The sequence below is a fragment of the Loxodonta africana genome, chromosome 9, assembly GCF_030014295.1.
Source record: "Loxodonta africana isolate mLoxAfr1 chromosome 9, mLoxAfr1.hap2, whole genome shotgun sequence".
NCBI lineage: Eukaryota > Metazoa > Chordata > Mammalia > Proboscidea > Elephantidae > Loxodonta > Loxodonta africana.
Genome location: NC_087350.1, coordinates 53,212,734 through 53,229,366, shown reverse-complemented (window position 1 = coordinate 53,229,366; position 16,633 = coordinate 53,212,734). Strand labels below are relative to the sequence as shown.

The following is a 16,633-nucleotide window of genomic DNA, read 5'->3' as shown; positions in this document are numbered from 1 at the left end:
TCCCAAAAGCTTGACTCCAACCACGTCATCAAGGTAGACTCTACTTTGAGGAGGCAGCTGTTCCCCAGTCATACTGAGTGACTTCCAGGCTGAGGGGCTCATTTTCAGGCCCTATATCACACAATGTCCCGCTGCTATTCATAAGGTTTTCACTGGCTAATCTTTTCAGAAGTAGACTGCTGGGTCCTTCTTCCTGGTCTGTCTTAGTCTGGAAGCTGAGCTGAAAGCTAAGCGCCATGGGTGACTTTGCTGGTGTTTGAATACCTGTGGTATAGCTTCCAGCATCACAGCAACATGCAAGCCCCCACAGTACGAAAAACTGACAGTTGTGGGTTTTTTCCAATTATACCATCATTATCTTTCAAAAAAAATTTATTGTAATAAAATATATGTGACAAAACATTTGTCATCATAATGATTTAAGTGTACAATTCAATAACATTATTTGCATTCACCATGTTGTACAATCATCACCACTACGAATTTCCAAATTTTTTCATGGTCCTAAATGGAATCTCAGTACCTCTTAAGCAAAAATTCCCCATTTCTCCCTCCCCCCAGCTTCTGGGAGACATGAATAAACCTTTGTCTCTGTGTATTTGCGTATTCTAGATATTCCATATAAATGGGATCAAACAATATTTGCCCTTCCATGTCTGACTTATTTCACTCAGCATAATGCTTTCAAGGTTCATCCACGTTATAGCATGTATCAGAACTTCATTTCTCTTTATGGATAAATAATACTCCACTGTATGTACATACCACAGTGCGTTCATTCATCTGTTGATGGAAACTTGCATTGTTTCTACCATTTAGCCATTGTAAATGATGCTGTATTGAACGTTGGTGTACAAGCATCTGTTTGAGTCCTATTATGGATTGAATTGTGTCCCCCCCAAAATGTGTATCAACTTGGCTAGGCCAGTATTGTATGGTTTTCCTCCATTTTGTGATGTGATATAATTTTCCTATGTGTTGTAAATCCTAACCTCTATGATGTGAATGAGGTAGGATTACAGACACAACCTACAGGATTAGGTTGTATTTTTAGTCAATTTCTTTTGAGCTATAAAAGAGAGAAGTGAGCGCAGAGGAGAGGGACATCATTACCACCAACCAAGAAGACGCAGGAGTGGAGCACATCCTTTGTAGCTGGGATCCTTGCACTGAGAAGCTCCAAGACCAAGGGAAGATTGATGACAAGGACATTCCCCTATAGCTGAGAGGGAAAGCCTTCCCCTAGAGCTATAGGGTTGCTATGTGTTGGAATCAACTGAATGGCAATCGTTTGGTTTTCCCCTAGAGCTGGCATCCTGAATTTGGACTTCTAGCCTCCTAAACCGTGAGAGAATAAATTTCTGTTTGTTAAAGCCATCCACTTCTTGTATTTCTGTTATGGCAGCAGTGGTTAACTAAGACAAGTCCCTACTCTAAATTCTTTGAGTATTTACGTTGGAGTGGAAATGCTAAGTTTATGGTAATTCTATGGTTAACTATTTGAGGAACCACCAAAATGTTTTCCATAGTGGCTGCTCCATTTTATATCTCCACCAACAAAAGATGAGGATTCTCATTTCTCACATTCTTATCAATACTTGATATTTTTTGTTTTTCTGATCATAGCCATCCTAGCAGATGTGAGGTAGTATCTCATCATGGTTTTGATTTATACTTCCCTAATGACTAACAGCATTCAACATATTTGGTTGTGCTTATTGGACATTTGAAAATTTTCCTTGGAGAAACATGTATTTAAGTCTTGTATCCATTTTTAAATTGGGTTGCTTGTCTTTTTGTTTTTGAGTTGTAAGAGTTCTTTTTATATTCTCGATATTAAACCATATCAGATATACAATTACTAAATATTTTCACCCATTCTGCAGTTTGTCTCTTCACATTCCTCATAAAGTGTTTTAATGCACAAAAGTTTTTAATTTTGATGAAGTCCAAATTACCTATTTTGTCTTTTGTTGCTTGTACAACATATATTACAAAGCTTCTCATTATAAAGCATGAAGGACACAACAGTTCAAACTATCAAGCCATAATTCCTTAAAACTTATCCATGCAATTACCTTTAATGAAGATATGTGCGGCTATGTATGGCCATATGGCTATCTATGTATGGCTTTGAGTTGCTTTCTCGTGTCTTCTTTTCCATCTCAAAGATTCCCTTTAGCATTTCTTGTAGGGCTTGTCTAGTGGATATGAACACTCTTAGCTTTTGTTTACCTGGGAATGTCTTAATTTCACCCTCTATCTTGAAGAACAGTTTCACCAGATATAGTATTCTTGATTGACAGTTTTTTTTTTTTTTTTTCCTTTCAGCTCTTCGAATATGCCACTCTATTGTCTTCTGGCCTCCAAAGTTTCTGAGGAGAAATTGGCACTTGATCCTATGGAGAATTGCTCATATGGGATGAGTTGCATCTCTCTTGCTGCTTTGAGGATTCTCTCTTTATTTTTGGTTTTTGAGAATTTGATTATAATGTGTCTAAGTGTGGGTATCTTTGGGTTTATCCTACTTGGAGTTCATTGAACTGATTCAATCTGTAAATACATGTCCATCATCAAATTTGGAAAAATTTCTGCCATTTTTTCTGCAAATATTTTTCTGTCCCTTTCTTTTCTTCTCCAGTGACTTCCATAATGTGAATATTTGTTTGATGATGTCCCACAAGTCCTTTCCTCTCTGTTCACTTTTCTTCATTCTTTTTTCAATTTACTCCTCAGACTTGATAATTCCAGTAGTATTATCTTCTAGTTTGGTGATTCTTTCTTCTGCCAGATCAAATTTGCAATTGTGCCCCTCCAGTGAATTTTCCTTTGTTACTATATTTTGCACTTGTAATTCTGTTTGGTTCCTTTTTATAGTGTCTCTTTATTAATATTCTTATTCCAGTCATGTATGATTTTTTTATTTCCTTTAGTTCTTTTTCCATGTTTTCCTTTAGTTTTCTGAGCATATTCAACACAGTTGTTTTAATGTTCTCTAGTCTGTCCACTATCTGAGATTCCATAGGGATGATGTATGGCAATTCATTTGTTCTTTTGAATGGTCCATCCCTTCCTGTTTCTTTGTATGCCTTACTATTTTTTTTTTTTTTGAAACCAGGACATTTGATTATAATAATGTGTAAGCTCTGGAACTCAGATTTTTTCTCTTTTCCAAAATGTGAAATTTTTTTATTTTAATTGTTGGAGGCTGTGTTAACCCATCTTCTCAGGAACCTTCTCCAGCTATTTTTGCAATAACTGCCCTCTGGGTGTATACTAAGGACTCTATTCCCTAACCCTTGCCTAGCTAGTGTTTCAAAAAGATTTCTTTGTACTCCAGGGGTTAGAAAAAAGAAAACTACGTTTTCCTGTGTTTTCAACTTGGCTGTGTGCTGGGACTTTTCCTCAACATTTAGGATTATTTGCAGTATGCTTAAAAATCAGCCCAAGGTGAAAGTATAAGGTCTTCTTAGGTATTTCCCACACATGTGTTTTCCCATGAGCATGTGTATGGTTTTCTCTATTCCCCCATATATACAGCACTTTTGAAAGTGATAAATTCTTCTTCTTTTAGGCTTTTCAAGAAATGCTCCAATCACATTGTTTAGCCCCATGTAGTTACAGTGCTCACAGCCTTCAGTTATTGCCCACTGGTTCCCCTATCCCACCCTACATTAGCTCTGTGGCAGGTCAAACAAATGGGAATGCCACACTTCCTTCAGGAAGTATCTAGAAAGATGGATGAGGCAACTTTGAATGGAACACTTACACAGCCAGATATCAAGACTTACGATAACACTGTAGTAATTAAAGCAGTGTGTATTGAGGCAAGGATAGACAAACTGACCAATGAAACAGTATACAGAGTCTAGAAATAAACTCACAAATAGTCACCTGAATTATTATAAATGTAATGCTTTTGCATAGTGGGAAAACAATGGTCTTTTTATTAAATCATCTGAGTCAATTGGCTATTCAAATGAAAATAATATACAGTTTGACTCTGAATCATGTCATGTGCAAAAATCAATTTTATTTAAATTTAATTAAAAATTAAAAATCAATTAAAAATCAAATTGATTAATATATAAATGTAAAAGAAAAACAAGTTTTCAGGTGAAAACATAGGAGAATACCTTCATAATGAAGAAGTATGTAAATATCTGCCAACCAGGACACAATCAACATAACCAGAAAATATAAACTGTACTATATTAAAATTAAGAATCTCTATTTATCAATGGACACCAATAAAAGAGTAAAATCCTCAGAGAGAAAGAAGATATTTGTCACCCATACTTCTCACAAAATACTTATATGCAAAATATATAAAGACCTTTCAAATCAAGAAAAAGACAGAAAACTCAATAGAAAACATTAAAAAGACTTGAAAAGATGGGTTATACAAGGTCATATCAAGTATTTCAATAAATTATGAGCAGGGTTTCAACTTCATTAGTCAATAGGGAAATTTAATTTTTAACTATAGTATGTTAGTGCTACATACCTACCAGAAGAGTTAAAATGAAAGGAGACTATACCAACTGTTGGTGGGATAAGAACAACCAGAATTCTCATAGACCACTCTTGAAAGAGTAAATCAGTGCAATCACATAACAAAACTGAAGCTGAACATATGCAAAACCTAAAACCCAAGAGTTCCATTTCTAGGCATATATTGAAAAAAATGTGCACATGTATTTCCAAAAGACATGTAGTTGAATGTTCATGTTACAACTATTTGTAAAAGCCCAAGCATAAATCATCTAAATGTCCATCAGTAGTAGAATAGATGAGTTGTGGTATACTTAATTACCAGTGGAATATTATCAACAACGAGAATGAATAAAATACAGATTTGAGTTCTGTGCCCACTCTAACTCCCTCTCCCAGGATTGGAAGTGTATATTGAAGTTATCCTATGCCTGTCTCACCATTATGTTGAATATGTGTATGTTGAGTGAGAGGGGGACAACTTGCTCCCTAAGTTTACAGGTATTCATACTGAACAGAACAATACACAAGGAGCTGCACTTGAGGAAACTCATTTTCACCCAGACTTGATTTAGATGAAAAGATCTAGGACTTTGACCTGATACTGCAATGGGATAAAATTCTGAAGGTCTTGGAAAAGGGTGAGTGAGTGTATTTTGAATGTGGGAAAAATGTAAATAATTTGTAGCAAGAGTGCAGACTGTAGAAAATTGAACATGGCCAAAAATTCTTTGCTACTCCTTCTTTTGAGAGGAAGACTTAATTACCTTCCCTTAGTGATTGCCCTGGCCTTAGTGACTTCTTTGACCAGTAGAAGATGGTACAAAAGACATTCTGGGGTTTCCAAAGCTAGATTATATGAGCATGGGAATGCTATCCTGACCTTTTGAAATGTTTGCCCTCAAGGTGCTCCCTTTCAAAACCCTGCTGCCATGCTGTGAGCAACCCAAGCTATATTGAAGGGCCATGAGTAGGTGCTCAAACCTAATAAAACAAATGGAGAATGCTGGAGCTATTAAAAAGTGGCACTGATAAAACTATTTGTGAAAAATTTAAAGTAAAGATAGATGCCTCTCTCCCACTATACCACAAAATAAATATCAGGTAAATTAAATATTTAAATACAGTACTTAAAATTTAAAGAAATAACTAAGTGGAATATCCCTGGTCTATGGGATAGAAAGGAATTTTGCATATAAAAATAATACATAAAATCACAAAACAAAATATCTGTCCATCTTGGCTACGGACATACTTTTTTTAAAAAAAAACTTCTATACATAATGTAATCACAATGGCAAGTAAATAAAGAACAGAATAAAAAGTTATGTTTTGTTCTGTTGCCTTTAATATCCATTGGAAAAAGCACAAACACCCTAATAGAAAAAGGACAAATATATTAACAGAACATTTTGAGGAATAATTACTCATGGTGAAACAAATGTTCAATTTTACTAGTAACCAAAGAAACGTAAGGTAAATATTAAAATATTATTTTATAGCTATGAAATTCCTAAGGATTAAAATCAAAGATGATATTGTGATGATGTATAGTGGTTAAGAGCCTAGATCCTAGAGTCATGCCAAACTGGATTGGAATTTCATCTCCATTTAGTAGTCATGTGACATTTGGCCAGTTGCTATCCTCACCAAGCCTTGGTTTTTTCATCTTGAAAATGGTGATACTACTAATTCCTATGTTCTAGGTTTTTTGTTAGGTTACTTGAGATTATGTAACGACAGCGTTCAATTAGCAGCAGCTAAAAAAAAAATTTTTTTTTTTTTGTTTTAGTATTTATAGTAGTTTAGTATTAATAGAAACACAGGAGCTGTGAGCAATTCTTTTAGTAGCTGCTATAATTTTTTTTTTTATGTATCAGCATTATGGCTGGTGTGATTTACATAGCCTGCCTTATTTAATTGAGAGAGTTTTGGACTTGTTTGTGTGGTAGCCTCATATTAAGTTTACTCTGTTTAGTGAAATGGCCAGCAGAAATGCTCATGCTATAATGTAAGTTCCTGACATCTTCTCAATCCTAGGGCACAGGGCAGGCACTGAATTACCCAGTGCAGAGAAAGGATTTCCCAGGAGGCCTGCATGTTAGGCGTACATGCACTCCGCCCTCGCAAGAGGCTTCAGAATCATACCCCTGAGACCCACATTTAAGAAGTTAACCCCTGGGAAAAAGATCCCCTGTGTTCTCCTAGGACCCAGCCAGCGCTAGCTGGAGAACAGGCTGAACACTGAGGTTGGCTCTAATGAATACTTTGGGGGATGGTTTCCAGGAAACTTTATAACCCTAAAAAATACTCCTGCCATCTCAGACCTGGGGAAGATGAAAGTGACTCATACATCCCAGTTGCCCCTGATCAACTCTGGACTCAATAGACTCCAACTTTACTGTTTCTGAGTCGGAAAGGTCCCAGAGAATTTCTCATTGTGAATTTTCCATCCAGAGGCAAAAACTGGAGAACTTGAAGATGCCTGAAACTGACCCATACCCTGACAGGTGAGAATCTGGAAGGTACAGAATGCACATATACACACACCACACACACATGCACACAAACGCACATCCCTCCATTTCCACCCCAATGACCAGTCAAAGTTCTGTGGTAGGGTAGATGAGCCAAAACTCTGGCTAAGATCGGAAATCTCTTCTATGAACCAAAGAATGATGATGGACTAAAATATCCACAAAAGCTTTTAAGGTCACAGCTTTTACAAAGCCAATATGAGCTGGCCTTTCATGCCAGGTTGCTCTAAATCCTAGGAGAGTCAAAAACAAGAGCAGTTATTTTCAAGGCTAAATAGCAAGAGCCTGATTTTTTTCACCTTCCTTCTCTCTACTAGGAAGGAAATTTCAGAGTAATATAGTACAATGTAGGGGTGAAGGCACAGGATTTGGAGTTTGACAGATCTATATTTTGCATATTTTACTAGCTATATGACCTTGGGTACATTAGGTATCTCTGAGACTCAGTTTCATCATTTGCACAATTGTGGAGTATAATAGTGCCTGGAACTTAGTAAGCCTTTGTAAATAAGTACTAATCATGATGACATGACATCCAAGAGATTAGGGAGACTAAGTGATCAGTTCCCAGAGCAGAGAGGTACAGAGGTGCAAAAGAGAGGACAGGGATAATGGAAAGTGATAGAGGGGAGAGGGTAGCCCCCTGTCCTGTTTGTAGAGAGGAGATTCTAACAGTGAATGAGGAGAATAAGACATCACAGACACACACCGTGCTCAGCCCACGTATCCTATGCTCTCAGCTAGAGAAGAGTACAGGGGCTGCAGCTTCATGGGTGAGACAAAGTTCTTGGAATTGGGGAGGCAAATAGAGAGAAGGCTATGTTATCCTTCAAAGCCATTCTCAGTACCCCTCACATACAGAAGGCTCTAATGTGTGTGTGTTTGTGTGTGTACTTGCACATGTGCATTGTTGGGGGAGGTGGTAAGAAAGTAACAGAGATCATGCAACTCGTTTCCAATTGACAGCATAAATGACTTTTCCTATCTTGCCATCTGGGCCATGCCCAATTCTCATTCTCTCCAAATAGCCCACATTGACATCTCTGGTCAAACTGATATCCTTTGTCTGGACCCTACTATAACATAAAAAAAAAAAAAGATGGCACTATTTATATTTGACTGGATATTACCTTGACTGTTATCTAAACAACCCATGAGTATTTTCTTGTATTCCCAGTTATATCCAAAGATTCTTATTGACAAGGGCTATTAATTCTCCTTCTTAACATACCACAGTTCTGTAACTCAGAGTCGTAGATACATATCTGCAAATTAATAATTAAATACTGACACATGTAAGGGTTTTATCTACACAGGTAACAAGGACTACAAGGGATGGGGAAACCAGGCAGAGTGAACCAAACTACTGTTTCAGACTTCCTCCTTCTAGGACTCTCTGAGCAGCCGGAGCAGCAGCTTCTCCTATTTGGCATCTTCCTGGGCATGTACCTGGTCACTGTAGTGGGGAACTTGATCATCATCCTGGCCATCAGCTCTGACCCACATCTTCACACTCCTATGTACTTCTTTCTGGCCAACCTGTCATTAGCTGATGCCTGTTTCAGTTCTACCTCGATCCCCAAAATGCTAGCCAACATTTATACTCAAAGCCAGGCCATTTCCTATTCTGGGTGCCTTACACAGCTGTATTTCCTTATCACATTTGGTGGCCTTGACAATTGCCTCCTGGCTGTAATGGCATATGACCGCTATGTGGCTATCTGCCAGCCACTCCATTACAGCACAGCTATGAGTCCCAAACTCTGTGCACTAATGCTGGGCATGTGCTGGCTGCTAACCAACTGCCCTGCCCTGACGCACACATTGCTGATGACTTGTCTGGCTTTCTGTGCCCAGAAAGCTATCCCCCACTTCTACTGTGATCCCAGTGCTCTACTGAAACTTGCCTGCTCGGATACTGGCATTAACGAGCTGATGATCATCACTATGGGCCTGATGTTTCTCACTGCTCCCCTCCTGCTGATTGTCCTCTCCTATGTCCGAATCTCCTGGGCTGTGTTTAGCATCTCATCTCCTGGGGGGCGGTGGAAGGCCTTCTCCACCTGTGGCTCTCATCTCACAGTGGTCTTGCTCTTCTTCGTGTCTGTTATGGGTGTGTATTTACTTCCTCCATCAACTCACTCTACAGAGAGTGAGAGTAGGGCTGCCATTCTCTATAATGTGGTTATTCCCATGCTAAACCCATTCATCTATAGCTTAAGGAACAAAGACATGAAGGCAGCTTTGCGTAAACTTTTTGGCAGTGGGAAAACATCCCTCTTACCATGACAGTAATACCTGATTCTGGCATCCGGACAAACCCCTGCCCTCCCATCACTTCAATGACTCCACCACTCTCAGACTGATTTTAAGGGACAGTTACCAGGTAACTTTTATGCTACACTTAGCGGTGTAACAGAAAGGATATTTCCACTTCTTAGGCTGTGGATTGAGATATTTCTGCCTCAGTCTCTCTCCCAGTACCAGTGAGGCACCCATTACTAAGAGCAGAAAAAATGTTTCCTCTCCTCTCCTCTAAAATCAGCACATTAGCCACATGAACTAAGGCATATGATGTATGGCTCTGGAGTCAAGAAATTCTGCCCTTTGGGAAACATGGGATGAGATGAAGAATATAACCATTTCTTGACTACCTGCAATGTTTCTCATTGCTCCTCACACCAGTTCTTTGACGTAGAATTGTGAAAACTGTGACTTAGGATGTTGAATAACTAAACACTTGGCAAAACCAGGTAAGTTTGCTTCTGATGCTCATTCTCTTTCTATCATACCACATTGTGGAGGTCACATCAGAAAGTTTTTAAAGAAACAGAAAAGTTTGGGGGCATAAATAAGGCCAATATTGCTGTGGCTATCACAGGCTATGGAGAATTTAAAAAAATGTATTTTATTGTATTTCCTCAATATTTCATTTCTTCAGCTATTTAAAAGCCCTTCTTTATGTTATTGTGAGAAATGTTAAAAAGAAGTCATTATTTGTTGTATGCCTGCTGTGTGCCAGTCGTGTACTGAGTGCACAAGTGATTCTCTAGGTTCTGTCATAACATATTCCCTAAAAAAACACATGTGTTGGGAATTTTAGGATAATAATCTGATGAAAAGTAGTCTGGTGGAAATTGGTGTTGTAAGAAGTCGCACAGCTAAACCGTGGTTATCTTTTTGCAGTGGGATTACAAGTCATGATTTTATTTTTATATCTACACTTTAAAAAATGTATGTATTTTTAGAATAATAAAATAAAATTGAGGGGGGCACAGAAAAATGCTCTAATGATTAGCAAGGCATCCCAGAGATTAAAAAAAAAAAAAAGAATATTGGGTACCTTCATGTGTTTCTCATTGGCCATTCCCTCCCCTTACCCGCTCTGTCCCTTCTCGTTGGAGAGAAGAGGTTAGATTAATGAGACAACTGGAGAAACTAGACTAGACCATCCTAGCCTTGAATTAGGTTACTTGTCCCTGACCACATCAATTTACAACTGCAATTTCTACTGCAAAAACAAAAGTCAGAAAATGCAAGTTTTGTGTTTGTGAGTAATCTTTTTCTGAACTAATTTCCTACCACTAACATCCCCAGTCCTCTCCTCCAGTCACCCAGGTTTCTGACATCATGTAGTTTACTGGCTATTTAAAGCTGGTTCTCTCCCTGCATCAATACATTATAGTAGTGATCTCAATCAAAACTCTCTTTCCTGGGGCACTCTTTTTTTTTTTTTTTATATCTTTTAAAAAAGATATGCTCTATTTATGAATAAAGCTCATTCTTTCCTAGGAAAATTTGCATTTTCAAAGGGGAGCTTTTTAAACCAAAATAATTTCACACATGTCTGGAGAGATTTCTAAGCCCAGAAAATTTTAGGTGCAAGGCATATGCTGAATGGTTTTATGGTTATACTCCATCCATTTCTCCATTCCCAACTTTTGAAATCGCCTCTATAGGATTGCGAGTCACCAGACTCAGAATATAAAGGGGATATTGTTTAGGCAGAGAGAATGAGTGAGAAAGAATAGCACATATATTGTAAATAAGTAATCCAGAAGTAAAAAATTACTTTACTTTTTCCCACAGAAGTTACGTGTCCCTTCAATTGACATTTTTAAACCTATCATCAAACTTTAATGTGCTTTAATAAGGAAAAGCATTTCTTTTTGTAAATGAAAATTTAGATACTTCATATGTTATCTAAGAAGCCACTGTGTATTGGAAGTACAGCAAATAAAATTCTGAGAATAGAAATAGTCCTTTATATAACACAGAATAATGAAGTATTTTAGAAATAATACCATGTCACATTTATATTTTAAAATACTGTTAGATATTAAAACTGGCTTTTAAAATAACAATTAATACTGTATAGGGGCAAGCAAGAGAGGTACTCTCAAATGCTGGTAGTACTGGGAACATAAATTAGCACCACTTTCCAGGAAATAAGTTGACAGTATTTATCACAGGTACTAAAAATATTTGTACATCACGACCTACTCTTTCACTTCACAAAATCTGATGAAGAAAAAAGTAAAAAAAAAAAAAGGTAAGAATTTTTATACAAAGTTGTTAATCAGATGAGAACAGAAACCATCCAAATTCAATTAGTAGGACATAGTTGATTAAATTATGGTGTATTGATATGACATGATAGACTATTGTGTGGACTTGCTAATTCTTTAGTAGCATATCTTTAAAGGCCTGAAAATCTAAATCCAGGATAATGTTAATGGAAACTCTGGTGGTGTAGTGGTTAAGAGTTTGGAAGCTAACCGAGAGGTAGGCAATTCTAATCCACCAGGCTCTTCTTGGAAGCCCTAAACGGCCGTTCTACTCTGTCCTATAGGGTTGCTATGAGTCAGAATCGACTGGATGACGGCAGTGAGTTTTTTTTTAATAATGTTAATAGAAAATAGTGCTACATGACTAGGAAAAAAATACTAAAATATTAACAGTGGCTATCCCAAGGTGATGAAATTATGAATTTTTTGTTTTCTCTGTTCATCATTCTTTTTCAACTCATATTTATTCAAAGAAATGCTACATTGATAACTATAGATTTAAATATATTTAAAATTTTTATGTTACATTATCATAAACAATAACTATACTTTGGTTATCTGGTGATTGCTCTGGAGATAAAGTTGATATTTCTCTTCTTTAATAGAAAAGTAAAATCATCTCTTTCTACTGTGGAAAAAGACTGCTAGAAAATTCCATGTTGTCAACAAATACTAGATGAGATTCTTATATATTCTGCTACAAGGATGAGGCAGAGGATTTCTTACAGAAAATTAACTATTTAAAAAAGAAGAATAATTTTTACTTCTATATTAGAAATCAGTTGTGATGCTTTTATTTGGACCTGAAGTTTTCTGTCTATCTGTATAAGAAGTCCAGTATCGTAGCTATTCCAGGATCAAGACTACATTTAATTATCTATTGTATTAATCAAATTTCTGTGTAGGGGAAAAGAAACCACCATAAATGTTTTAAACAGAAATGGAGTAAATTCATAAAATTGGGTGCTTAGAAAGTCATTGGAAGCATTATAGGATCATGGATCATAGGCTGTAGGTTGAGTCTCCAAGAATAACTCAAAGAATAATATAAATTGGACCCACCTGGTGTGCTATCTCTTATCCAGTCAGGTAGGAGGGCAATCAGAAGCCTAACATTAGAATGTTGTATTACAAAAAAAAAAAAAAAAGCGGTGGAGCTGAAACCCAAGAATCAGAAAGTCAATATCAAAATGACCTCTTGCCTCCCACTAACCCGAAGATTGGACACAGAACTGTGGGGTCCAGCTGCTGCCCCCAGTGCAACTGTCAGCACCTATGGACCTGGCAATTGGACACGCAAATTCTGCTGCATAAAAAAAAGATCCATGAATATTTCTGACGGTAGAAAAAACAAAAAAAATAAAAGCCAGGTGCCCTCCAATTCATTTCAACATTCCAAATTAGGCTTGTTTTCAGTATGCTTAGGATTCCTCTCAAGGTGAAAGCATAGGGTCTTCTTGGTTTTTTCTGTGTGTACATTTTGTCCTCAGCATGTGTGTGGCTTTCTCAATTCCCCCATATACACGGTGCTTTTGAAAGCATTAATTTCTGGAAGAAACTCTCACTCTTGCTCCTCCTTCAGCCCTTAGGCATTAGGTACATACTCTAATCACATTATTTCAGCCCCATGTGACTGAGGACAGTCACAGCTTTTCAGGCATTTCTCACCACTCCTTCTTAGCCTGGGCGAGCACCCTGATTCTGTCCTTCAGGCAGCCCCCAGAGAGATCAGAACACACACACACACACACACACACACACATAATTGACTAGCAAAACCTGGTCTGCTCAATCCAAAATCAGAAGTCAGGCCCCTTCTCTGAGAGCGCAGCCCAGGGTCCACTGCCGCCATCACTGCTGCAGCTGAGCTGGAAAGTAGGAGAGGTACAGGCAGTCAGAAATAAACCTTTTCCTGTCATTTAAAAGTTCCCTTTTTATTCATCCTGCATTTGCTTTGTCATTACAACACCCCATTTGCTTTTCAGAGTTCTTACAGAGTTAAGTCTACCGATTTCTCGTTTTCCTCGAGGATTATGGAGATGTAAAGTGATCTGTTTAACATTATTGAGTCTTTCTTATAAGCTAATATATCATCCTTTTTTTCTAGAAACTCATTTAATTTTTGAAATTATGGTAAAGTACACATAACAAAAATTACCATTTTTAAGCATAGAATTTAGTGGCATTAATTACATTTATCATGTTGTACAACAATTACCACTATCAGTTTCCAAAAGTTTCTCATCACCCAAACAGAAACTCAGTACCCCTAAAGCAGTAATTCACATTCCCATTCATCTTTATAATTTTGTTTTTGGCTCAAGTAGAGTGAATATTCTCACAGTTTTGAATCTAGTGTTCTTCGTGTAATCATTAGATCAAACATATAAATCATGTTATTACATGTGTTAAATCATTATTGGAGCCTTGGTGACACAGTGGTTAAGAGCTTGGCTGCTAACCAAAAGGTCGGCAGTTCGAATCCACCAGCCACTCCTTGGAACCCTATGTGGGCAGTTCTACTCCATCCTATAGGGTCCCTATGAGCCGGAATAGACGCAATGGCAACTTTTTTTTTAATTATTATTGACTTGCTGCCTAATTAAACCTTCATATATTTGAGAGTTAAAATTCAACCTATTAAAAGCTCCTTGTGCTTTCCATGTTGTTGTTAGGTGCCATTGAGTTGGTTCAGAGTCATAGTGACCCTGTGTACAACAAAACTAAACACTGCCCCGTTCTGCGTCATCCTAATGATCATTATGCTTGAGCCCATTGTTGCAGCCCATCTTCTTGAGGGGCTTCTTATTTTCCACTGGCCCTCTACTCTTAAGCATGATGGCCTTCTCCAGGGACTGATCCTTCCTGATAATATGTCCAAAGTATATGAGATGCAGTCTTTCCATCCTTTCTTCTAATGAGCATTTTGGTTGTACTTCTTCCAAGAGAGATTTGTTCATTCTTCATTTGTATAGTCAATGTTCTTCATCAACACACAATTCTAAGGCACCAATTCTTCTTCAGTCTTTCTTATTCATTGTCCAGCTTTTGCATGCATATGATGCGATTGAAAATACCATGGCTTGGGTCACATACACCTTAGTCTTCAAGGTGACATCTTTGCTTTTTAACACTTTAAAGAGGTTTTTTTTTTGCAGATTTTCCCAATGCAATGGGTCTTTTGATTTCTTGACTGTTGCTTCCATAGGTGTTGATTGTGGATCCAAGTAAAATGAAATCTTTGACAACTTCAATCTTTTCTCCATTTATCATGATGTTGCTTATGGGTCCAGTTGTGAGGATTTTTGTTTTATGTCGAGGTGTAATCCATACTGAAGGCTGTGATCTTTGAATTTCATCAGTAAGTGCTTCAAGTCCTCTTCACTTTCAGCAAGCAAGGTTGTGTCATCTGCATATCTCAGGTTGTTAATGAGTCTTCTTCCAATCCCGATGCTCTGCTTTCCTTCATACAGTCCAGCTTGTCATATTATTTGGTCAGCATACAGACTGAATAAGTATGGTGAAAGGATACAATCATGATGCACACCTTTCCAGACTTTAAACCACACAGTATCCCCTTGTTCTGTTTGAATGTTTGCCTCTTGATCTATGTATGGTTCCTCATGAGCAAAATTAAGTGTTCTGGAATTCCCATTCTTCACAATGTTTTTCATTATTTGTTATAATCCACACAGTCAAATGCCTTTGTGTAGTCAATAAAACACAGATAGACATCTTTCTGGTATTCTCTGCTTTCAGCCAGGATCCATCTGACGCCAGCAATGATATCCCTGGTTCCACATCCTCTTCTGAATCCAGCTTGAACTTCTGGCAGTTACCTGTCTAAATACTGTTGCAGCCGCTTTTGAACAATCTTCAGAAATTTTACTTGTGTGTGACATTAACGATACTGTTCAATAATTTCCGAATTTGGTTGGATCGCCTTTCTTGGGCATACTCATAAATACCTATCTCTTCCAGTTGAAGAGGTATGGATATTCCATATGGATATTCAATTGCTCCAGCAATTTCAATAAAAACCTTACCAGTATCTTTGTGTGTGTATGTGTGTGTGAGTTGTCAAAATGATTCTAAAATTCACGTAGAAATACAAACAGCTGCAAATAGCCAAAATAACCTTGCAGGAAGAATAACAGGAGGAATTACACTGCTAAGTACTAAGAGTTATCATAACTATGTTGTAACTACAGCAGTGTGGTGTTGTAAAAAGAATAGATAAACCAATGAAACAGAAAAAAACCTACTTATATATGATCACCTGATACATGAAAAGGTGATACTGTAATGCAGTGAGAAAAGAATGGCCTTTTCAATGAGGCACTGGGGTAACTGAATAGCCATAAAGAAGAAGAATTATAATTCATACCATAAACAAAAACCACATCCGAAAGTATCAAAGATCTAAATATAAGAGGTTAAAAAAATAACAAAGGCTTTTTGGAAATAATGTAGGAGAGTATCTTTACATATGTATTTGTTCAGGTAAAAATAAAATAAAAAAACTATAAATGAACAAATGAAAAATTGGACTACATTAAATTTAAGAACTGCTATTCACCAAAATATATCATTTAGAGTGATAAAGCAACTCACAGACTTGGAAAATAGTCTATATCTATCCATTAATCACCTCTCTATCTATTGTCAATAGAAAAATAAAATACAAAAAATATAAATATAAGCTATGTATCAATAATATATTATCATATATATAGATATATATATCAATAATATATTATCATGTATAATAACATAATAGTGCATTAAGAAAGCATGTAATATAATAGTATATTGACACATGACATAAATATTACATATACATGTAAGAAAAAAGGGCAAAAAACAATAGAAAAATAAGCAAAAGAAATCAATAGCTAATTCACAAAAAAAGATAAGCAAATAACCAATAATCCCATTGCTGTCAATTCCAACTCATAAAACCCTATAGAAGAGAGTAGAACTGACCCACAGGGTTTCCAGGGATTGGCTGGTGGATTCCAACTGCCAACCTTT

General features: G+C 37.0%; 1 protein-coding gene across 1 annotated transcript in view; it reads left to right on the top strand.

The window, feature by feature from the left end:
- Positions 1–9,351, top strand: part of LOC100667379 (olfactory receptor 1N2-like) — a 31,634-nt gene extending 22,283 nt beyond the window's left edge. Inside the window, exon 3 of the mRNA XM_010588007.3 lies at positions 8,384–9,351. Coding sequence (XP_010586309.2) covers positions 8,384–9,320 — 937 coding nt within the window. The 3' untranslated portion in view covers positions 9,321–9,351. The remainder of the gene's footprint in view (positions 1–8,383) is intronic.
- The last annotated feature ends 7,282 nt before the right edge of the window (positions 9,352–16,633 follow it).